This window comes from Balaenoptera acutorostrata, chromosome 20 (genome assembly GCF_949987535.1).
Source record: "Balaenoptera acutorostrata chromosome 20, mBalAcu1.1, whole genome shotgun sequence".
Lineage (NCBI taxonomy): Eukaryota > Metazoa > Chordata > Mammalia > Artiodactyla > Balaenopteridae > Balaenoptera > Balaenoptera acutorostrata.
Genome location: NC_080083.1, coordinates 47110784 through 47135521, shown reverse-complemented (window position 1 = coordinate 47135521; position 24738 = coordinate 47110784). Strand labels below are relative to the sequence as shown.

General features: G+C 43.5%; 1 protein-coding gene across 3 annotated transcripts; it reads right to left on the bottom strand.

The window, feature by feature from the left end:
* Window positions 1-923: 923 nt before the first annotated feature.
* Window positions 924-15508, bottom strand: LOC103014076 (ADP-ribosylation factor 2). Of its 3 annotated transcripts, none has more exons than XM_007175846.2 (5): window positions 15398-15508; window positions 12814-12980; window positions 9417-9527; window positions 4597-4721; window positions 924-2707 (listed from the first exon to the last, which is right to left on the bottom strand). In XM_007175846.2, exons 2-5 carry the CDS (start codon window positions 12959-12961, stop codon window positions 2546-2548), a joined length of 546 nt encoding a protein of 181 aa, XP_007175908.1. In that variant the 5' UTR covers window positions 12962-12980; window positions 15398-15508; the 3' UTR covers window positions 924-2545. The 3 variants fall into 3 exon arrangements, with proteins under 3 accessions (XP_007175908.1, XP_057392435.1, XP_007175909.2); XM_057536452.1 differs by having other exon boundaries at window positions 15330-15431; XM_007175847.3 differs by lacking the exon at window positions 15398-15508 and adding an exon at window positions 15077-15391.
* Window positions 15509-24738: the final 9230 nt, after the last annotated feature.

The window sequence follows — 24738 nt, the reverse complement described above, 5'->3', positions numbered from 1 at the left end:
CTGCCCAGAATAGGTGAATCCATAGAAATAGGAAGTAAATTAGTGGTGGCCAGGGGGGCCATGGGGAAGGGAGGAATAGGGATTGGATGCTCATGGACCCGGGGTTTCTTTTGGGGGTGATGAACATAGTCTAAAATTAGTAGGGTGGTTGCACAACTCTGTGAATATAATAAAAATCACACTTTAAAAAAAAAAAAAAAAGAAAAACAGTGAGTGTGGGACACAGCAATCTGGTTTTTTAAACAAGCATCCCAAATGGTCTTATTAGCACTTCCCATGGTTAGAAAAGGACAGAGGATTCAGCAGGATTAGGTGAATAGAGTGGGAAAGATTAAACATAGCCCCCCATCCCATCCCACTTCACTGCTCCTGTAAATAATATGGATCAGTTTGTGGCCAGCACTGCTAGTCACACCTTGGACATCAAGATATCCCCAGGGAAAACACCAGGCAAGGAATACAAAGGTCTCACAACCCTATGAGGTAGGTATTATCCTCATTTAACAGTTAAGCAAACTGAGGCTCAGAGATATGGGGTCAAAGAGTAACAGGCCTGAGGCCAAGCAGCTAGTGAGGACACAGCTGGGATGTGAAATTGGCTTTCAGGGACCCAAGTCTTTGCTCAAAGCCACTACACTGAAGTGCCCCCCCCCATAAACCCCAAATGACCAGCTCCAAATTCACAGAGAGAGAAAGAAAGACAGCAGTTGAAAGTGTCATGTTAAGGTGAGAATGAGGAGCACTGCTGAAAGCAGAGGGGCCGGGACGGCACCTCCGCGGGTTCTGCCTTTTGTGCAAGTGCCCTGGGAGTTTTCAACAGCAAGTCTTCTAAGATGCAGAGGGAAAGGGATTTTAAAGTAGTAGCTCGAGACATCCAGAAGCACATGGCTGTCCTCTCCTCCTCCAGAGCAAGTTCTTTACCGTCCAACCAATCAACAAGTGTTTAATGGGACACAGCACTGTACCACGTACACGGCACTAAGCATAAACACAAAAGCCTAAGACACAGTCCCTGCCAATCTGAGGCGTACAATCTAAATCTTTCTCAGGACTTAACTCCATGGTTAAAAATCAAATCTGGACTTCACTGCCAGTATTGCAAGGAACATTCTTCAAAGTCAATGTTTTAAAGAAAAAAACTCCACATTTATCATGGCATGAAATTTCTTCCTAGTAAGAGCAACTTCATTGTTATCAGCAAACAAGGTTTACTTTTGTTAAAATTCATCTTACATTCTCCTCCTCTGTAATCTGAAATGAAGATTTTTTTTTGAAAGGTAGTAGTGGAACAGCTTAGGTACAAATGTGGCCAACAGCTGTCTGGGCAAAAGAGCTCTAGACTATTGAGTGAATCCAGCTCATTTCCAGGCCACTGTTACTACTATTTTGAGGACAACATAAAGCACGTTTCCACGGAAGACAGTATTGTCAACCAGAAGAGGGAGTCGGTGTCACGGAGAGTGGTCTGGACAAGACATTCTTCACAGCAAAATTTAGCACCAACCAACTCGGCTGCTGGGAGTCTCGTTCCCCGAATGAAACTCTTGCTTCTCTCACAAACGCTCAGAACTCACAGGTGTGTGGTTCTGGGAACACAGCTAAGCTAAACTGCAAGTTGGGCTAAGACACTGTACACGGTGACGATTCCATCCCGGGAGCGAAGCTCCTGCTTCGAACGGAGAACATTCAGCGCCGAGGGGTCGGAGTGGCAGCCTCAGGAGACAGTGACGTAGGGACACAAACACGGCGGCGCCTCCCCTCCTTAACCCGGCCCTGTGAGCGGCGGCGTGGCTTCAGTAAAGAGCCTCGGCCGTGCGCTGGGTTCCTACCCCAAAGGGTCTCCATGTGGCAAATACGAGGCAAGGAAGCGAAGGACTAGATGATTTCTACTGTTACGGGGTCTAGCGTTACGGGGTTTTTTTCTAATGAAAAAGGATCACTGATTCCTCCCAATGAAGTCCATTCAACCAGGATGTCTGGGCTAGAAAATAACTTAAGCTCAGATCTTAACATCTTAACAACTTAACATCTGCGGTAAGCAAGGGCCTTTTTGTCTTTGAGGATCATTTGCTTTAAAGCACTGAAAAGTGAGCTGCTAGCTCTGGCAGTGATGGGAAAGAATGACAGTTCCTTCATCTTTACGAAAGGATGCCACGTCTAACAGGACCCCCAGGTGTGCAGAGACCCCCCCCCCCCAGGCCTGGGCTAGAACCACACAAAGGAAGTCAGTCCACGGCCCGCCCTCCCCCTTCCTCCCACCACGAAGACCACTCTGGCTATCGGGCACCAGGGAACCCTCGGGACTCCTCCGTCGACTGCAAAACTGGTCACCAAAGCTATTGAAATGGAAGGTAGCATATAAAATGTAACACTGGTTGTTTGTAACATGTAAGACTGGTTCCCTTAGAGGGCGTATAAGGCACCATGTGAGAAAGCTGCTCCCACGTCCGGCCACGCACCCACACTCGGCTCCTCACACGCACACACGCACACTGAAGAGGCCAGCTGGCTTTGCCACGACGCACAGGGAACGCAGCGCTTCCCATCACTTCTGGTTTTTGAGCTGGTTGGAGAGCCAGTCCAGGCCTTCGTAAAGCCCATCTCCACTGGTGGCACAAGTAGCCTGAATGTACCAGTTTCTCTGGCGGAGGGAATGTAAGCCAAGCTTGTCTGTTATCTCTGCTGCGTTCATAGCATTGGGAAGATCCTTGAGAGAGAATATTCAAGAGTCAGTCCATAAATGTTATATCCTCATAACGGAACATTATACTCTTCCCCCAATGTCTGCCCTTAACCCACAGTCTTCTCTCTAGCCTCCCAGTGGCTCAGGCTCCAAACCTTGAAATCATCCTTAATTTTTTTTTTCTCTCTCTCTCTCTCTCTCTCCTCTCACAAACTCCACACGAGGAAATCCCACCAGCTCTACCCTCAAAATATATCCAGAATCTGACCACTTCTCACCACCTGCACAGCTATACCCTGATCCCACCACCATCACTTCTCACTCAGGTACTGAAATTACTTCCAAACTGGTCTCCAAGCTTCTGCTCTTGCTCCCAAGGAGTCTAAACACAACCCGGCAGTCAGTGAAAGTCAGATCAAGTCATTCTTCTATCAAAGCCCTGTGACCTCTCCGCCTCTCTCGGGGTAACAGCCCGAGTCCTCAGGATGCTCTGCAAGGCCTTCGTGACCTGAGTCCCCCGTGACTCCTCCTAACTGTCCTGCTCTGCCTTACAGCCCTCACCACAAGTTACTATATTATAACATTGACTTACTTAGTGTGTTTATTATCTGCCTCTCGTAACTAGAATGCAAACTTTACCAGGGCAGGAATCTCTATCTTGTTCTCTGATGTATTCCAAGTGCCTAGCACTAGTAAGCTCAAACCAAATTTGAATAAATTAGCATTAAAGAACAAGGTAGATCTAGACGCAATGATTTGCAAGGACATCAAAGATATGCTAAGTGAAGAAGCAGGTTCCAAAACAGAAAGCTGAATATGGTCTCCAGAATTTAGATATGAATACAATCATATAACTGCTCATATAGGCACAGAAAGTTTTATCTCTGCAAAGAAATATAAGACATTTAACAATGCTTTACCCTGAAGAGTGGGGCTAGAATGTTTCACTTGATATTGTGAACTGTCTGCATATTTATACCATAAGCATGTTCTGTTTTTACAATTAAAAAGAACAAATGTCATTTTCTTTTATGAAAGTCCATTGTGCTCACTAGTGAACTTCAAACTGACATCGAATCTAATGGCAGGGTAATGGCTGAGTGAATGATGACCCAGCCACCATTTAAAATCATGTTTACAAAGGGCTAGATGGCAACAGAAAATGCCTTCAATAAAGTGACAAAACAGGATGCAACACTGTCAAAACAGTACGATCTCGATTACATAACGAATGTACTCATGGAGGAGAAAGTGCGGGGACACACATCAAAACGTGACCCTGGTTTATCTCAGGCTGGTACATTCCAGAGGATTCTGCCTTCTTTTCCATGCTTAGTTCAGCTTCCTGAGGCTGGATGGTTCTACATCCTCCTCCTACTCCTCTTTTACTGCTCTTGGTTATATTTACGCAGAAGCCGAGTTTCCCCAAGGATAGGCCCCATATGATCCAATCTCATCTCCTCCTTTGCTTCCCCCGACCCCCAATCCCGTCCCAGCCGCACTGGTTGCCTTCCTGCTGGCCTTCAGGTGTCATCTTATCAGAGAGGCATTCTAGTCCTTCCCCACATCTGCCCCCTCCTCCACGACACTCCCCCCAGACATATTACATGTGGTTTATTGACGGACTCTCCTCCCACTAGAACATAAACTCCATGAACACAGGGATTTTTGTCTGTCTGCTTTACGGCTATATCTATATCACCAATACCTAAAACAATGCCTAGATCTTAGTAAATGCTCAGTTGATATTTGTTGAGCGAGTGAATGAATATAAGACATATGCTAACAAAGCGGTGGAGAGAAAGGCTAGGGACAGGAGAGAGGAAGGCAGGCAGCTAATTAGATATCGCTATTTTTAAGCGAGCAGCGGGCAGTACTTTTCAGTCCCAGGATCCAGAAAGCCAGCGACATACCTGTTTATTTACAAACACCAATAAAACTGCATCTCTGAGCTCATCTTCGGCTAACATTCTGGTTAGTTCTTCTCGGGCTTCATTGACCCGCTCTCTGTCATTACTGTCGACCACAAAAATCAGACCTAGAAAGAAAGCACAAGTGTGTTAGTAGTCTGAACCTGGGAAGGCAGCTGTTTATACGTGCTTACAGCTTCTCCCTGCTTACACGTGTGGTTTCACGGAAAGCAATCAATACGGAAGGATAGATAGTCTTTAGAGTTGGGAAGCCTCCTGTACACCCAGCTAGCCTTTTTCAGAGGCATCTAGCCCTTCACCAGATTAACAATAACAAGAATAGAGAGAGAAAAGGTTAGGCTTATTTTTCATCACTTCATTTCTACATCATGCCTACATGATGAAGACCCACTAAAAACCTGTGGACATCCAAGCTCAGATAAGCTTCCCTGGTTGGCAATGCTCCGCGTACGTCACACGGCGATGTGCCAGAAGGGTAACGCATCCTGACCCCGTGGGAAGAGGACGAGGCAAGCTTTGTGTGTGGTACCTCCCAGATCTCGCCCTTCGCATCTCTTCCCTTGGCTGGTTCATTTGTATCCTTTTGCTGTAACAGAAGTGTAAGTATAGCGCTCCCCTGAGTCCTGTGAGTTGTTTTAATGAATACTGAACCTGAGGGGATATTTGGAACTGCCAAATTTGCAGACAGCTGGAAAAAAGTGAGGGTGGTCTGGGGAGCCCCAAATTTGCAGCTGGTGTCTGAAGTGAGGGAGTCTTGTGCCCTTAACCTGTGACGTGCGGCCCAACCCCAGGTAGTTGGTGTCAGAAGTCTTTGCAGCATCCCACACTATACAGCGGCAGAGAAATCCCAGGAAGCAAAAGACAGGTCAGAGAAAGGGACCACCACACTGTACGTGAGCAAAGGTGGCTGAAGCCTGCACAGATCTGGTCACTGCCACATTGGCTGGAGGCAGAGGCGGGGCTGACAGGATCTCAGAGGAGGTGCCCAGGAGGGATCCGGCACACATTCCAGACACAGGATGCAAAAGACTCTCTTAGCAGTAGTCCACGTGACATTAATGGTAATAACAACTGGATGGTTAGCTGACAATAAGCCTTCTGTGAGACAAAAATGGGAAATGGCTGCCAAAAGAACTAACTTGATCCTAGGCTGTATCAACAGTAGTGACAGCAGCTCAGTTTCTAAAACACAGGCAACAAAAAGCTGATGCTACAGTGCGTCAGTCAGAACATCCTGGGAATGTTACGTGGTTGGTGCTGGACCCCACACTCTAAGACACAGGCGAACTGGAGGGACAAAGAATGACTGGGACGGCAAAGGAATTAGATACCATGTCATATGAAAAACAAATTTATGTAACTGGAAATATTTTGCCTAGAGAAAAGATTCATTGAGGGGACTGACAGCTGTCTTCAAATAACTAGAAGCTGTGACATAAAGAGAGGTTCAACTTGTTGTACGTAGATGGAAGATCAGTGGGTAAAACTACAGGAGGTCAAGATGATAAAAAGAGTCAAGAGAAATGCAGGGGCAATGGGCTGCCTCAGGAGGCGTGCCTGTCACTGAAGATGCTTGTGCCCAGCTTAAGCGGCAACTTCTGGGGACACTGCAGAAGGGATTCTGCTGACGGGAAGGGCAGTGGAATGAGATGACCTCTGGGTTCCTTCTGACACTGAGATCGCACCACCATGTCTAGGAGGGAAAATCTGTGCTGGCCCTCGGCCCTTTCCCTCTGTGCTTCCCAGGCCCACCCAACAGCTGCCTGACCAGCTGTCTGGAGCAGCCCACTCTGGCAGACGGGAGTGTCCACAGCTTCTGAATGTCTGGGGCTTACATGAGACTCAAAGTCATGTCTGTTACATCACATCAGACGAAAAAAATGAAGAACATTCAAACCCCCCCCCAAAGATTTGATAGGCGGCCAGTAAGTTCTGGACTCTTATCATAACTAAGCAAACGAGGTTGTCCTGAAATGTGAGGAGATCCTTAGTCTCCAATGCGAAACTGACAGGGTGGAAGCTGACGTATTACCCCTTTGCCGTTCCTAATAGAAAGAAAGGTTTATAAATTTAGGGCCCATTTTATACTGTTTTTATTTAGATCGGTGGGTAAAGGGAACCCTGCCTGAGAATGAGGACAAAAAACCTCTAGTAATTTGGACTCTGTGACAGTTAATTTTATGCGTCAACTTGACTGGGCCACAGGGTGCCCAGACATTTGGTCAAACAGTACTCTGGGTGTGTCTGTGAGGGTGTTTCCGGATGAGATTAACATTTGAATCAGGACACTGAGTACGGCAGATTGAGCTCCTCAGTGTGCTCTAGTCCAATCCAATGAAGGCCCGGATTAGAACAAAAGAGAGGACGAGAAAGAATTCACTCGTCTTGGAGCTGGGATATGTGTCTTCTGCCTTTGGACTGGAACTTAATCATCAGCTCTCCCGGGTCCCCAGCCTGCCAACTGCAGGTCCCGGGACTCCTCAGCCTCCACAACCATGTAAGCCAATTCCTTATAATAAATCACATATACACACACATATATACACACAAAAACATACGTGCATACATGTACGGAGGGCCATCCATCATACTGGTTCTGTTTTTCTGGAGAACCCAGACTAACACAGGCTCCTGAGGGCCCACTACCTTCCAACCACACAACTAAGCATTTTATAAAATTAATCTCATTCAAGCCAAATGATCCGGCGCAGTAGGTATTCACCTCCATTTTATAGATGAGGAAACTGAGACAGGAAAGATTACCTAACTTTCCCAAGGTTTCAGAGCAGAGCTGTGGTTCAAACCCACATTTTCTACTTTTATCACTGGTGAGGAATTACAACAGTTTGACCAATATGGCAAGTGCCAATCCAGGTTAAATGGACACTCTGAGTATCAAAAAGCGTATTGTCTGCAACGGATTGAAACACAAAGACATAAAAATCTAAGAGTCAGGGCTTCCCTGGTGGCACAGTGTTAAGAATCTGCCTGCCAATGCAGGGGACACGGGTTCGAGCCCTGCTCTGGGAAGATCCCACATGCCGCGGAGCAACTAATCCCGTGAGGCACAACTACTGAGCCTGCGCGTCTGGAGCCTGTGCTCTGCAACAAGAGAGGCCCGACAGTGAGAGGCCCGCGCACCGCGATGAAGAGTAGCCCCCGCTCACCACAACTAGAGGAAGCCCGCGCACAGAAACGAAAACCCAACACAGCCAAAAATAAATAAATAAATAAATAAATTTATTTTAAAAAATCTAAGAGTCATCATGGAAGGTTGCTAGGGTATCGAGTTGTTTCTCTAAAAATCAATAAAGGGAAAGAATTAAATATTTTTCCTGCCTTTCTTATATAAACTATATTTCAGAGAAACCAAATATTTGATGAAGGGATTCTTTGTTTAGAAGGATTTCAGCTTAACAGACTCAGATGGAATGACAGAAAAAAAATGGAGGGATAAACTGTTGGAGAGTAGCAGACGACTAAAGAGACATAACAATGAAAGGCAACGTGTAAACTTTGATTCCTTTGCAAACAAATCAAACGTGAAAAGGACGTATTTGATACAACTGGAAAAATCTGAATAAGGACTGGGTACCAGATATTAAAGAAAGAATGTTAATTTTGGAAGTGTGATAATGCATGGAGATTATGTTTTAAGAAAGTCTTTATCAGTTTGAAATAAACACTGAAGGATGTATGAGTAAAAGGCATCATGTCTGGCATTTGCTGTAACACACTCTGGGCAAAACGCTGATAACTGTTGAAGCTGGGTGATGAGTTCGTGGGGATTTGTTATGTATCCTTTTCCTTTTTTGCTTTAAATTTTCCACTAACAAAACTGAAAAAAGAAAAGATAAATGCACTATTTTGAGGAAACACATTCTAAATCTATAGGCTAAGGAAGTAACTACAAATAGAGTTAAGTGTTAAAGGTAATAGCTAAAATAATGATACAAAATATAAAGGGACAGTCGACTCGGGTATTTGGTCTGAAAAGATCAACAAATATGGGTCTTTACTGTGAAACACATGCAATGAAAACACCATAGGTAGTAGAATCTTCAAAATTAAAAGAGTCCAAATAAATTCTAAAATGAGTATGTAGATGCCAGGTGGTTATGATTCTACATGAGAATCAGGGTGTAAAAACTATACGAACAGCTTACGGATATCTTGACAGGCGATACTCTGTAAGGTATCATTTATCCAAAATACAATCAATGAAAAAAACTCAAATAGTTTGATGGGGGACTGGGACACGTTAAAACCCCAAATTTTAAGAAACCAGTGATAAGGAAATAAGGTAATGATCTGGGATATTCATGCTTATTCAAGCACTTGTAGAATAACAGCGCAGTAGGGAGGCACTGTGGCCACACAGGATGCTGGGATTTGGGATTCCAGCCATCCCTGTTCATTTCTTTCTCTCCATGGGCATGATTTTCAAATATTCTCCACAGGTTTAAAAGAGTGTACTGAATTCAAGTTCTTCAAAAATTGGTACTTCATCTAAGGCACATACAACTTTCAATTAACCAAAAGATGAAATTCATTAGAACAACCATTTTCTAACTGTTCTGGGTTAAGAGGATATTCCTATATAAGGCATTAAAGCCCAAGTACTTTTTCAAGGAAGGTTTCTCAAAAAGAAACCTCCCCAGTAAGTGTAAGTGGGTCAGCAGAAAAGAAGGAATGACTGACAGTCCAAATAAAGCAGCGCATCACAAGGTTTTGCTTCAAGCATCGACCTTTAGGTGCGTTTAACAGAAATGGTTGCAAGGCTAGAACTGGATAATCTTTACCTTGTGTGTTCTGGAAATAATGTCGCCACAAAGGTCTGATTTTGTCCTGGCCACCAACATCCCAGACTGTGAAGCTGATGTTTTTATATTCTACCGTCTCCACGTTGAAACCTAAATTGGGAAGATGGAGAAAGTGTTTAATGAAGACTTTTGCTGGTTCAACAATTCAAAATAATTTCAGCTAACATTTGGACAGTACTTTTCATTTACGAAGCAGCTTGCCAGTCAAAGATCCATAGCTTACAAAACAGAATGTGTTAGTCAGCTTTCTCCCCCGTGCATTGTGACAGGTGTCTCCAAACTTCTCCACTCCCTCCGGTCTCCCTCCTCACGCCTCCCCTCCCTCTCCCAGCAGCTCTTCCTGCATACTTCAGAGCAAACAGAAGCCATCAATGGGACTGCTTCCGCTTCCCACCACCACACACTGTAGAAACTCATCTACATCTTCACCCACACTTTTCTCCCTCCCTCTTGGAGCAATGGAAGGGGGCAACTAGCTAATGCCAATCCCATCCCCCCATGTGCTGGATCCAATTCACCCACGCTGTCTGGAACCTTCAAAATCTCCAACCTGTTTAAGTCTTTTGCATCTTTCAAAAAAGATAACTCCGGGCTTCCCTGGTGGCGCAGTGGTTGAGAATCTGCCAGCTAATGCAGGGGACATGGGTTCGCGCCCTGGTCTGGGAAGATCCCACATGCCGCGGAGCAACTAGGCCCGTGAGCCACAACTACTGAGCCTGCGCGTCTGGAGCCTGTACTCCGCAACAAGAGAGGCCGCGATAGTGAGAGGCCCCGCGCACCGCGATGAAGAGTGGCCCCCGCTTGCCACAACTAGAGAAAGCCCTTGCACAGAAATGAAGACCCAACATAGCAATCAATCAATCAATCAATCAATAAATCTTAAAAAAAAAATTAAAAAAAAAAAAGATGACTCCACACCTTCACGCGCTACCACCCTCTATTTTCCCTTTTAAAGTCAAACTTCTCTAAGACGTTTAGCTACCTTCACTGTGCCAACTTTGTCACCTCTCACCCAATACACCTTAGTTCTACTTTACCATGTTTTGCTGGTTTCGCCAAGGTCAGCAAGGTCACCATGTCAATAAATCTGACAAATGCTTTCCAGTTCTTATGTGATTTGATTTTATATCTGACACTACTGCTCACCCCCTCCTTGAAACTCCTCCCTGGCTTCCCATTTTCCTTCTGTCTCTATGGCTGTACCTTCTCAGTCTCTTTAGTGAGCTCAGCCACATCTGATTGATCTTTAAATGATGCTGAGTTCAAAATCATTTACACAGAACTGTTGCACATAACCTAACCATCCATCACTGGAAATTTGTTAAACATATAGCCACATGATGGAATACTATCTAGTTACTAAAATTTGATGTTGATCTGTACGGATTATTACTTAAGCTCCCAAACATAGTGGCTTAGAACAATGATTTTCCCCCCTACCCAATTCTGTGGGTTGCCTGGGCTTCTTTCTCTTGTAGATGCATTCAACTATTGAGTCCTTTGGGGGCTAGGCTGGACTTCCCTCTCTCCAGGTGGCCTTTTTATTCCCAAGGAGCACTGAGCAACCTCACGTGCTGGTGGTAGTGTTCCGAAAGAACAAACCCCAAGACACAGCACTTATCAAATCTTCGTGTGAATCACATTTGCTGATGTGCCCTTGGCCAAAGCAAGTCACATGGCCAAGCTCAGCACCACTGTGGAAGGGGACTGCACAGGCGTATGGCTACTGAGGGGCATGATTCACTGGGGCCATTAGTCTAACAATCTACCACAAAATCAGTATTCAATTCATTCACCAAATATTTCCTGGACATCTACTATGTGCCACGCATTTTGCTAGGCGCCCGGGGACGGTGGTGAACAAGGCAGACATGATTCTTGCTCTTATTCACACTTCTGGAAGAGAGACAGTGAGCAAGCAATGACAAATGGGCTCAGAGTTACTAAGAAGTTCAGGTTGCTGTGGAAACTTACAACAGGGGAAAACCCATCCAAGGGATCAGGAAAGGCGACCCTGAGAAATGATGCTTAAACTGAGACGGAAAGAATGAGCTGGCATTAGCTACATAAAGGGGGGAGGGGGGTAAAAAAGAAGGCAGGAAACACATTGTTTAACACAGAGTAAGTTGGAAGACAGCATGCATATGACTTCACAAAGATATTCACCAAAGTCACAGTGTTTTTTAACACTTGTTTAGATTTTTTTTTGTATGTATGACATTATGGAAGCATGAATTATTTTTATAATTGGAGAAAACCAAGTAATTATGCTATTTTCATTTTGGACTAATAACATTTTTAAAATTATGGGTATGAACACTTTCTCCATCTGGTTTCCTCTTCCTTTAAGTGCTGCAATCTCTGAAGCTACTGCCCAAGTTGGAAGTTGATCGGTTGGTTCCTGTGCCTAATCCAACATTCAGAACACTACTGACATTCACATGACATCCTGGGGAGGCTATTCTTGCTCAGGAGTTTGGATCTGGAGGCAGCTGATGAGGCACAGACTAAGTTCTGTCAAAACTGCCTTTGAGGGGCTTCCCTGGTGGCGCAGCGGTTAAGAGTCCGCCTGCCAATTCAGGGGACATGGGTTTGAGCCCTGCTCCGGGAAGATCCCACATTCTGCAGAGCAAGTAAGCCCATGCGCCACAACTACTGAGCCTGCGCTCTAGAGCCCACAAGCCACAACTACTGAAGCCTGAGCGCCTAGAGCCTGTGCTCTGCAACAAAAGAAGCCACCGCAATGATAAGGCTGTGCCCCACAATGAAGTGTAGCCCCCGCTCACTGTAACTAGAGAAAGCCCGTACACAGCAACGAAGACCCAATGCAGCCAAAAATAAATAAATAAAATAAATAAATTTGTAAAAAACAAAAAACAAAAAAACCCCCTGCCTTTGCAAAAGTCTTAAATAGCTGACAAAACACAGTGCGGGTTCACAGGAATAACTACACCGCCAGATAGTCCTCCAGCATTTGAACAAATCAGATTCTTCACTTGACCACCAGCTCAAAAAAAAAAATCATACTACATCTTTAAACGCTAGGAACATACTTGGTATGGAGAGATGCTTCCACTTAGAAAGGCCAGCTGGAAGAAAGATGGATTTTAATAATCATTACCTTTTTCTTTTTTTTGCCAAGCAGATACGGTTAAACTTGTTGCACCTAAATGTGTTCGTATGCCTCCCCTGTAAACATAGCAATGTGCCAGAGAGGCCAGGGAGCAATTAGGAAATTGTGTATTACCTGGTTCTGGCCTCAAAACCGCTCTCGGGGCGGACAAGATTCTCCAAAAAAAATTCAATAATGCAAGAAGTATGTAAAAGTATAACATACTAACGTGTAAACTGGTCTTGTCATAGGTCGTTAACATACCTATCGTAGGGATGGTAGTCACAATCTCTCCCAGCTTCAATTTATACAAGATGGTGGTTTTTCCAGCGGCATCCAAACCCACCATAAGAATCCGCATCTCTTTTTTCCCAAATAGACTTTTAAACAGTTTTTCAAAAACGTTCCCCATTGTAACTGATTTCTGTGACCTGAAGGAAAAGAAAGGCAAGTCAAGTAATTGTTCTTTGCAGAGATATAGAAACATAAATATAAGAGATATACATGAAATACAAGTCTCCATTAGAGGTGGCTCCTGGTAAATACTGAACAATTTTAAGCATAGTTTGGCCAGTAAGGAGTAGAGTATCTTGTTTTCAAAGGGAAACTCAACTAAGCCTTTTGATGCCTTGCCAAAAAATTCTCTTTTCCACTGCAGCATCCAAGTGGGATATGTGAAGCACAGTCTCAATGGTGGCAGGCTTTAGTCATCTTAAGCATGAAAGCAATGTCACAACAGACACAACTCACACTTCTGAAATGAGAACTCAGGAAGCGGAGAACCAGTTTATTTTACACGATGTGAAGCAAAGTCTTTAAGGCAGGTTAAATATCAGCACCTTTTAGAAATTCAGTAGTTGCCTTTGGCTAGCAGACAGTATCAAGACCCAGAAAAGAACCTAAAAAAAATTCAGAGGTGAGGAAATACAGCACTGGGAAACTGCACTGCTAACAGAGAAATTAACTAGGCAAAGAGTAGAGGAGACACCATGGCATCCAGTGTCGACCATCACCTTACTCTTAATTATTTTTAGCTTTTTTGGAAACAATTCACACACATAAAAACATAAATGATAATGTACAGTTCAGTGAAATGTCATGAACCAAATCAAAAAAAGATGATTACCAGCGACCCAGATCTCCTTGTGCCCCTTCCCAATCATTACTCCTCAAAAGGTAATCACTATATTGACGTCTAACTGCATAAATATTCAATATTTTTCAGTAGAGTGCATGATAGATTCTATAAAGGAAGGCAATAGTAAAGACAGATTAGGGACTTCCCTGGTGGCGCACTGGTTAAGAATGCACTTGCCAATGCAGGGGACACGGGTTCGAGCCCTGGTGTGGGAAGATCCCACATGCCGACGAGCAACTAAGCCCGTGCACCACAACTACTGAGCTTGCGCTCTAGAGCCCACGAGCCACAACCACTGAGCCCACGTGCCACAACTACTGAAACCCGCACACCTAGAGCCCGTGCTCTGCAACAAGAGAAACCACCACAATGAGAAGCCTGAGCACCACAACGAAGAGTAGCCCCCGCTCGCTGCAGCTAGCGAAAAGCCTGCACACAGCAATGAAGACCCAACACAGCCAAAAATAAATAAAAATTTTAAAAAAAGACATATTAGCTCTGCAGAAATTTATTCTATGTCTTTAATTTTAACAGATCAGCCTATTTGAAGTGTGAGCTTGACATTCTAATTAAAGACTTAAAAGTAGTACTGTCTACAACCCTAACCTTGTTCCTGGAAGTCTACAAAAATTCTTCAAAGAGAAATAAAAAATCCTTGTTTCCCTTTAAACTGCTAACCATAGGAAAACTTTATTCCTGAGCAGAGCAGGGTTAAGACAGAACAAGGACAGCCCATCTCCCATTCATCGGGACCCTAGGGACCTCAGAGGGGAGGTCACCAAGTTCCAGAGGCCCACCTCTGAAACTCAACTGTGTCCTACAGTAGCTTAACTTCATGGATGAGGTCCAAGCACACACCATTTTATTCTACGACCTGAGAAAAGGAGCAGAGCATTTATTCTGTACATAAATTAGGTACAGGGGAACTGCTACAACCAAAGAATAATGATGAATGCTTTAATCATTCACAGAAGGGCCATATAGAAAGTATATATAAGTCCAGTGCACTATGGCACTCAAAATCTTGTTGGGCGACAAAACTAAAGATTCCTTATCTTCGTTTCCGAAGAAAAGATAAATCTCACAGATGAGAAAAAAACAGTGAGAAACATTCTGGGGGAGGGAAGGTACTTCCCACTTAGATGTCCTATGAAGCAAATACTCGATTCCTCCTCCCAACTACAGTACACCTCCAAGGTTCTCCCTCCTGCTTCTCTTTTCCTCTTTTTCCTACTCATCTGCCAGATGCGCCCGGAGCCCGCTGCGCTGCTAGAGACCCTCTGGAAGACGCCGGCGACCCTGGCGCCTCTTTAGCACGCTCACCCTCCCCTACCACAAGCACCAACTGTCCATCAGGGAGAACTGCGTGGAGATCTCCAGGACACGAACCAGAACGGGTGGCCAAGTGGGCGTGCGCAGCGGGCAGGCACGCGCGCTGGGTCCCCGGGGAAGGCGTCCGAGTGTCCTTTCTGCCCAGCCGCCAGGCCGCTTCCTCTCGACCTCCGGGCCCCCGGGAGAGCGGAGGGCCCAGCGACGGACGAGCCAAGCCTCTCTCGATCCCCGTAGCCCATGGCCTACACGAGGGCGGAGAAGGGACAAGACCCCTTTCTGCAAGCCACCCGCTGCTCTCTAGCTTCCCGACCTCTGAAGGTGCGGAAATCCAGCCAGGCCTTGAGTGCCGCAACCCTCTCTCCCCAGTCCGCGACTCACCGGTCCCCAAACTGACCACGGGTACGAATACCACTGCCTTTAGGATTTCTGACCGTCTCTGCGAAATGGCGACAGGCTTGGGGCGGGAACAGTAACCAACCAATCACCCGTCGCCTCTTGGAGCTTTTGTACCAGTGAGCGCGAGGTTCCGTGAGTGACAACAAATCTGGCCAATGCAAAGGGCAATAGGAGCCGGGGAGAGAGGAGACCCGCCCCTCGCGACCTAGGCGACGGCACGAAGCTCTGGAAATGCCGGCTTCATCTTCCAATGACAGCTCACCGGGTCCTGGCGAGACACGCCCATGTGCCCCGCCCCTAGGCTGTGCGCGACCAATCAAAAAAGTAAAAAGATTTCCGGTTTGCTCCGCCAATCAACTCGGAAAAATTCAAAGGATTGAACTAACCCCATTCGGACCAACTGGGTAGGGGCATGTGGGCGGGGCCAAGCTCATAGTGATATTTAAGGAAATTTGCTGAGGTTGAGCTAAAAGTAGAAACTAGTTTGGGGCGTTGTTTTGTGTGGGAAACATCCAGACACAGACACCGAAATTAGGCATAAGGAAGGTTTCCTGTTCAGTCTGAAGGTAGACAGCCGCCCTGCTTTTGAACAGATTTTCAACAGTTGGGGAAAATACTAGCCACCTGCACCTGCGTTCAGGCGCACAGAACCACAGTCCTCACTTTCTGAGAAATACTCTCAATAACTCAGCCCCCTAATGCCAACTTGGTTCACTAAAAAGTTTACAAACGCCCGTAAATGGTACATAACTGTTCCTAATGGTACATAAACAGAGAAACTAACATCCATTGAACGTGGTATGTACCAGAAAATATGTTAAGGACTTAACCTGCATGACCATAAAGCCCCATTAGTTGGAATCTACTATTATTCCCATTTCACAAAGGGGAAAATTAAGTAGCCGGGCAGAGTTTTAAGCCTAGGTCTGTCTGACACAATCTTTTTAATCAAACGCTTTCCTGATCACAATGACTGTATATATGAGGGTAAATATAAGTACATATGAGAGGTTTTTCTACATGACTCCTTTAAAATTATAATATTTTTTCCTAACTATAAAAAAGTCATTTTTTAAAGTATAATGGGGAAAAAAAAGACACTTCCCACCAGAGAGAGAGAGGAAAAAGAGGAGGAGGAGAAAAAAAATCACCCATCATCCTATCATCCAGAGGCAATCACTGCTACCATTTTGGTTTATTCCTTTCCAGTCATTTTTCCATGAAATTTTTACATAGTTCAGATTATGAATATGTACAATTTTGTCTTTTTCACTTAATATTTTAATTTGAGCATTTTCCAGATTGGTTAACATTTTTCTTAACAAACATTTTTGATAGCTGTGTGATATCCCATCATATGGATATACCGATTTATTTAATCATTTTCATGTAGTTGTCAACGAAAAAAATTAATCAGTTGATCTAAGAAAGACATGGACAATTTTATTCAAGCCAAATTGAGGATCATAATCCAGGAACAGCCCCTCAGAAAGCTCCAAGAACTGTTCTGCCCGTTAAAGGTCAAAGCACAGTTATATAAATTTTTTGAGACAGAGGGGGCTGTACATTAAATGACGTATTATTTTTTACAGGTTTTTAAAATTAATTTATTTATTTAATTTATTTATTTTTGGTTGCGTTAGGTCTTTGTTGCTGCGTGCAGCCTTTCTCTAGTTGCAGGGATTGGGGGCTACTCTTCGTTGCGGTGCCGGGGCTTCTCATTGCGGTGGCTTCTCTTGCTGCTGAATGCAGGCTCTAGGCACGTGGGCTTCAGTAGTTGCAGCACGAGGGCTCAATAGTTGTGGCTTGCGGCCTCTAGAGCGCAAGCTCAGTAGCTGTGGCGCCAGGACCCAGTTGCTCCGAGGCATGTGGGATCTTCCCGGACCAGGGATCGAACCCGTGTCCCCTGCATTGGCAGGTGGATTCTTAACCACTGCGCCACCAGGGAAGTCCCTAAATGACATATTATTGACAGTTTACACAATCCAGATCTACATGGACAAAGCGAGTAGTGGGTCATGGGTCACGGTGGGTGGCCCCTTGTGAAGTTAAGCAGAGAGGGGAGTTGTCTTGGTGATGCTAGGAGAATGTTGCTATTTATGGTTGAGCAGGTATTTCTGCTGATAAGGAGGTTTGGTGAATGTGTAACGCAGATACACAATCCCTAGTAGAGGGGAGAGAGGAGGCCCAAGGGCAGAGAAAAAGAAATTTTTTTTTGGCCGCGCCACGCAGGTTGTGGGATCGCAGTTCCCCAACCAGGAATCAAATCTGGGACCTCGGCAGTGAAAGCTCGTAGTCCTAACCGCTGGACCGCCAGGGAATTCCTGAGAAAATACTTTAAGTTTAAATTTTCCTTGACTTGCCTTAGAGTATGAATTTGTATTTCATCATAGTTCAATATTTAGATTTAAAAAAATTTTTTCTCTTATGAATTATACTGCAGCTAACATTTTTTTCCCTTCCTGCATTCCTTGCTAACTAAAAAAAAAGAATTCCAAAAGTTCAATCACTGAGTCAAAACATTAAAATTGTTAAGGCTCTTGATACATATTACGTGCCAAACTATTTTCTGAGTATATTATAAAAATTTCCATTCCCATCAACCAAGTGAAAGCCAAACTTACTTACTTCATCATTAGGTAAGCTCTTTTTAAAAAGAGGGTTTTTAGTGTTTTTGTTTTACTAACTTGATAACCAAAAAAAAAAAAAAAAGTATCTTATGTTGGTTTAATTTTCAATTCTTTGATTACTTGGTTTATTTTTCCCCAAATGTTTACTAGTATTTTTATTTCCTGTACTATGAATGATCTATTTGTGTCCTGATGACTTGCAAGGAAAGATGTAAAGTAGTTTTGCCAGCAACTATGAAGTTTGGTTGTTCGAATGGAGTCATCATAACCTGAATAAAAGGTGAAACAGCAAAGATAAGATTTTTTTTTTACCTACCATTGTTTGTGCCTACAGAAGCAACGTTTAGGCTGATAACAATAGAGGTTTTTGCCTCCAACCCTCACAACCTGAGAATATGCATTATTTGCACATGAGCAGCATCAAGCCTGTGAATAAAACAGTCCCAGTCCATTATGGCACTCAATGGCTAAAGGATTACAACTCTATAGGTACATACATACACATATATATGTTTCATACATATATATATGTTTCATATATATAAACAGATGGTCCCCAACTTACAATTTTTTAAAAAATATATAGGGTTTATTTAATTTATTTATTTATTTATTTATTTATTTATGGCTGCGTCGGGTCTTTGTTGCTGCGAGTAGGGGCTACTCTTCGTTGTGGTGCGCGAGCTTCTTATTGCGGTGGCTTCTCTTGTTCTGGAGCACGGGCTGTAGGCGCGTGGGCTTCAGTAGTTGTGGCTCGCGGGCTCTAGAGTGCAGGCTCAGAAGTTGTGGCGCACGGGCTTAGTTGCTCCACGGCATGTGGGATCTTCCCGGACCAGGGATCAAACCTGTGTCCCCTGCATTGGCAGGCGAATTCTTAACCACTGCGCCACCAGGGAAACCCCCAACTTACAGTTTTGACTTAACGATTTTTCGACTTTACAATGGTGGGGAAGCAGTACACATTCAGCAGAAACCATAGTTCAAATTTTGGATTTTGATCTTTTTCTGGGCCAGCGATATGCCCTACATTTGGGCAAAATCATCTAACATGAAGCCACACAGCTTCCACAAGGTCTGTGGGTCAGGCACACATTCACAAGGGTAAACAACTGATATACTTAAAACCATTCTGTACCCTTACAACCATTCTGTTTTTCACTTCCAGAACAGTATCCAATAAATTACATGAGATATTTAACACCTTATTTCAAAATAGGCTTCGTGTCAGATGATTTTGCCCAAATGTAGGCTAATGTAAGTGTTCTGAGCATGTTTAAAATAGGCTAGGCTCAGCTATGATGTTTGGTAGGGAAGGTGTGTTAAATGCATTTTCGACATAACGATATTTTCAACTTATGATGGTTTTTAGGGACATAACCACATTGTTAGCCGAGGAAGAGCTGTCTTTTTTTATAATATGCATGGGGGGAGTTCCATGGTGGTCTAGTGGTTAGGATTCAGCACTTTCATTGCCAGGGGCCCGGGTTCAATCCCTGGTTAGGGAACTGAGATCTCGCAAGCTGCTGGTTTGGCCAAAAAAAAAAAAAAAAAAAGAATATCCATGGGGAATGCATGGGAGGATGCTAGAAGAAAAAGAGACCTAACTTACTAGTGATTGTATTCAGGAGTTGAGGTTGTGATTTTTTTTTTTTAAGTGATTGTGAGAAAACGTTGTACTAACTTTATAAGGCAAAACAACTTATTTTTTTAAAAATAAAAGATGTTGATAATTAGGAAGGAAGTGTAATAGAATAATAGAAATCATGATTGGTGCTCAGGGGAAATTTAACAAGCTCAAACTCTGGCAACTCTATAAATACAAATTGCTTATGGTGATGTTGATTGAGTGGGGGTTTTTTTTCTTAATAGAAAACACTTCTCATCAATATAATGTTATTTGTACAGCACGGAAAGTACAAAGTGCTCTTGGGAGAAGCAGAGAGATAATTTCATCCTGAGAAGCATCTTATTTGGAGATAGCTCCCCGCCTCTGAGTTCGACTTTAAAATTGGTTAATAGTGTTATTAGTATTAGTTTTAGCACTCTTGGTAGTGGTAATTAGTATCTGCCTTATAATTGCTGGGTCAGGTGCTTAATGTATTAGGTACTGTATGATAATTACCTCATCCAATTCTCACATGAATACATTTAAGTTTAGAGAGTTTAAATGTAACACAGTATACTGGGACCACCTCCCCTCAAGTATCACTAAACTTATCCTTCTATTCTGGTCATGCTCCTGCTGGAGAGATGTATTTTCCCTCCCTTGGAAAGTCCTGCTGTACATATTCCTTGCCCTAGAAACAAACGTCTCCAGTAAATTTGCCCTTGGGAGAAACCTTAAGACACCCTTCACTTTTTCTCAGGAGTCCTCTGGAGAAAATACAGTCACCCCCAATGTGGTTTGTGGGCCTCTGGTGTCTTGAAGTTCTAGGCAACTCAGCCCCTCCCAGGAGACTGTGACTTCCTTCTCTCGAGATGCATAAAAGCTCATCAGACCAGTATCTGAATGATTCTTTTTCAAAGAGATGCAGGCAGCTCTCTGGACCCACGATGTTTATTATGCAGGGTTATGCAGCCTGGCAAGTGCATTGGGGCTTGCACTAAAGGATCAGCTGCTTTCCATAGCAACATGCATTCCTTTCCACGGAGGATTCTATCATCTCTCCTGCCCACTCAGACTTTCCAGAATGAATTGATTTTTGTGACTATAGGTGTTTGTCCTTGATCCTCCAAAGAGAAAAGGCATACTCATCAAATAAATAAATAAATAAATAACCCAACAATAAAATACCTGACTGCAGCTAAAAGGCTGCATTGCATCAGCTGGTCTTCCTTCTTTTAAAAAAAACTCTATATTCTTTCTCCATTTTGCTCTGTTCTCTAGCCTTATCCATCCTTCTGGGAAATAGTTTTCTCTGACAGAAAGCAAACAGATGGCAGCTTCATCTTCCTAAAACTGGCTATGATGGGACCATAATATCAAGTTTTCAACAGGGCTCTCTGAAAGCCTGGGCTGAGGACACGGGTGGCCAACCTGTGGGTTATGATTGGAAGGGCAAGAATAGGGATCGCTGTCCACATAGAGACGTCCCCGTCGCTGCAATTTTACCCTTAGAGATTTGTTTTTTTATTGCTCCCCAGCAATATTCTCTTAAATTGCATACACTCCTGGAAAGAGTAATATATTAGGTTATTAATGCTGAAAGAACTTGGGAAAGAGGAGGAGGTGCAGAGGGAAGGGTATCAAAGGATTTATTAAGACCACCTTTGTCTGCTTCACAAGGATATCTTCTGTGAGGGGTCAGTGCAGGTCCTTGTCACACACGCACTTGCACATGCGCACACACACACCCCCTGTAGGGTACCCTCTGACAGTCACAATGCAGTGGTGAATTCAATGCACAGCGCTGTTCCCCGAAACTCCTGCATGCAGTCCTGTTGGAAGATCTTTGAAACTTACACCTTGAAGTGATTAAAACTCCTTTCTGTCCCCAGTGCCATTTGTTTAACCCTAGGCTTCCACAGACTAAAGTTAGTTTTCCTTTGACTACTGTGGAAATCAGCAAAACATCACATTGCTTTGTTAAATAAACTGGATAACAGTGAATCAGTTCAGTTTTATGTAGCTTACTATTGCTCTAACTCCTCAAAACACAGAAGAAATCTATTTCCCCCTAGTTAAGCATCACTGTCACAACCAGAATGTCCCAAAGTTACTCAGCTCCATTCTAATGGAGCACTTGTCAAGTGATGTTTAACTGGACGTAATTTGAACATATCAATAGAATTATATCCATGGGGTTTCCAAGACTTTGAATTGGGCCTCCACCTATAGATGCTCGTTACCTAACAGGGACCAACAGGTGATACCAAGTTTCACCACATAAAAGCCTGGAATCACTTCCTTGTCACTGACAGGAAACATGGTGTATTAGTCAGGGTTCTCCAGAGAAACAGAACCAACAGGATGTGTATATATAGAGAGATTTATTTTAAGAAATTGACTCATGTGATCGTGGAGGCTTGGCAAGTCCAAAAATCTGATGGGGGACACTGGCAAGCTGGAGATTCAGGAAAGAGCTGCAGTTCAAGACCAAAGGCAGTCTGCTGGAGAATTCTCTCTTGCTCTGGGGAGATGAGCCTTTTGTTCAATTCAGGCCTTCAGTGGATTAGATGAGGCCCACCCACATTATGGAGAACAATCTGCTTTACTCAAAGTCCACTGATTTAAATGTAAATCTCATCCCAAAATACCCTCATGGAAACATCCAGAATAACATTTGACCAAGTATCTGGGCACCGTGGCCCAGCCAAGTTAAAACATAAAATTAACCATCACAATGGGTCACAGAGTAGCTGTAATCAGCAAGAGCTGACCTTGGTCAAACCCTTACCCCTCTCCCCACGTGCCTCACTGTTCTTTATCCTGGGCACTGTTACCTCCATTTCATCATGTCGCCATCTTCTCTCCTCACCTTTCAGGTACCTAGTTCCCTTTTCCTCTTTTAGCCTATCCCTAGTCCCACCTCACCAACCTCCTCTACCCTGAAAAATCCCTCCAGACCTTAGAAAATGACCTTAGACATTTGCACTTTAGGTTAAATTTAAATCATCGTAAGCTGTCTTACCTATTTTCTCACCGTGAGAGGAAAGTATATTAAGGATTTCAGGGATCAATGACAAACTGAGGGAGTTTTGTTTAGTTTTGCTTTTTGTTTTTTGAGGAAAGGAAAGACTGATTAAGTCACAGAAATCAAGACAAAGAGAGACAACCAGATTTTGCCAAAGACAGAAATCAGGTAAATTCCAGGTCTAGATAATTAGTGGCTGGTCTTTTCAGAATATCACCATTGGGGTAAATCAGCTCTTGCTATTTTCTGTCTTTCTTCCTCAGGATGGTCCAGATTGTAGTTGCTTGGGAGAGAGAGCATCTGATTGACTGAGCCTGGGTTCTGTGCTCCCTCCTAGGCCAGGGGAGGGCAGGGGGCATTGTCTGACAATGCTTTCAAGGCTGCATGAACCAGGGTAGCTGTGACCAGAAAAAAAGGGGAATGAATTTGGGGCAGCAAAAATATTTGTTGTCTATCAACCATAACTGCAAGGATTGCTCAGAAGGTGATGCAGAATCAGTTCCACTCTCTTTCTAAGACAACCTTGAATATTAGAGCAAGGCACAGACGGGATGCACAGACATGTGACAACCTGGAGTAATGTCTCCCCTCCAGCTGGAAGCACCTCAAGGGCAGGAGCTCATGTCTGCTTATGATTTCTTTGGTAGACCCTGCAGAGGGCTGTGCACATGATTCTAATGAACTTATACCACTTGTGAGAGGATACAGAGTCCCTTATCCTGCAGAGATATGCTTGTAAGCTGACACAGTGGAACCTCTCCAGCATCCAGCAAACCTGTCTTTCCTACATGATAAACACTCCTCCTTGGTGGAGAGATTGAAGACATTTTCACCTGCAATCTAGTTTACCTAGCAAAGCAAGACAACACAGCAGTGGTATAGATAAATACATTTGCTTATTTTCTGGCCTTGGAAATAATGTCAGATCATTGTACCGAGAGCCAATGTCATCTTCTGGATCTGGTAATTATTTGGGCAAAATCTCTTTGGTTTATAGATTCAAAGTATCAAAAAATGTAAGACAACCTGTTAAGCTCATCGAATTACACCTCTCACTTTCCAAGTAAGAAAACTGGGGCTCAGAGAGGTGAAGGGAGGTGGGGAGTGAGTGGCAGAGCAAGGAAAAGGACGAGAATCTAAGCCTTGCAACTCCCCAATCTATTTTAATTATTTTTATAGCTTTTCGAAGTTAATAGATCAGAGTTCAACTAGTTCCCTGTCCTTCCTGATAAACTCTGATCCATCGATGATTTAGTTAACATCTGATTTGTCCAACAGCACACTCTGGTTCTCAGGTACAGTGTGAGAGTTTACAAAACTTACCTGACTTTTTTTCTTCTGTCCCCTGCCCATCTTCAGGTCACTTATTGTTATTAGTTTTCCATTTTAAATCGCTAAAGCCTGCCCAGCTCTTCTAAGTCTTTCTTTCCTTTCCTCATATTGGAAAGAACTATTTTTTTCTAATTAACTGTTGAAAAGGTAACACGTCTTATCATTTTTTATTGTCTTGTGTAAATATAAAGAGAAATATAAGATAGTAGAGGCAATAAGATCATCAGAGACCCTGTTTGGGAGAACCTCTCTTCTTGTAGAGAGCTGTTATTATTATCTATTCTGAGGAAATGGTATGGTAGAAAGGAAACATCAAGGTCAAAAAAAAAAAAAAAAAGGCCGAATTTAGGGCATAGTTTATTCAAATTCCACCGTGTATATATTGTCTAAAATGAACACTGGGAATTGACAAAAGTTGTTAGAGATACAAATTACCTTTATTAATAAATATATTTAATAATAAACTAATATATAAAGATATACAAACAGTCACAATTCACTTACACATTTGAAGAAAATCTTAACCTGAGTTTTCCAGGCTACACATAAGCTAAATGTAAATGCCAAGGCTGATTACTTCCAGGAGCTAGGAAACACGTCCGCCTACAAACAAAAGCCTGAATTCATGCAGAATTTGAATTCAGAACCAACTACACATTACTGACCTTCCCAGGGGGGAAGGCCAGTAACCGCGCTGGGTGCTTTTACGTACATTTTCACACTTAAG

What these genes read in the sequence shown, in the direction of transcription:
- LOC103014076 (XM_007175847.3), bottom strand. Translation starts at nt 15,258, where the DNA reads ATGGGCTACGGGGATCGAGAGAGGCTTGGCTCGTCCGTCGCTGGGCCC. An exon ending in GACTACCATCCCTACGATAG is followed by an intron (nt 9,528 to 12,813) that starts GTATGTTAACGA and finishes TTCCCAATTTAG; the next exon opens with GTTTCAACGTGGAGACGGTA. An exon ending in TGGTGTTTGTAAATAAACAG is followed by an intron (nt 2,708 to 4,596) that starts GTATGTCGCTGG and finishes TTCTCTCTCAAG; the next exon opens with GATCTTCCCAATGCTATGAA.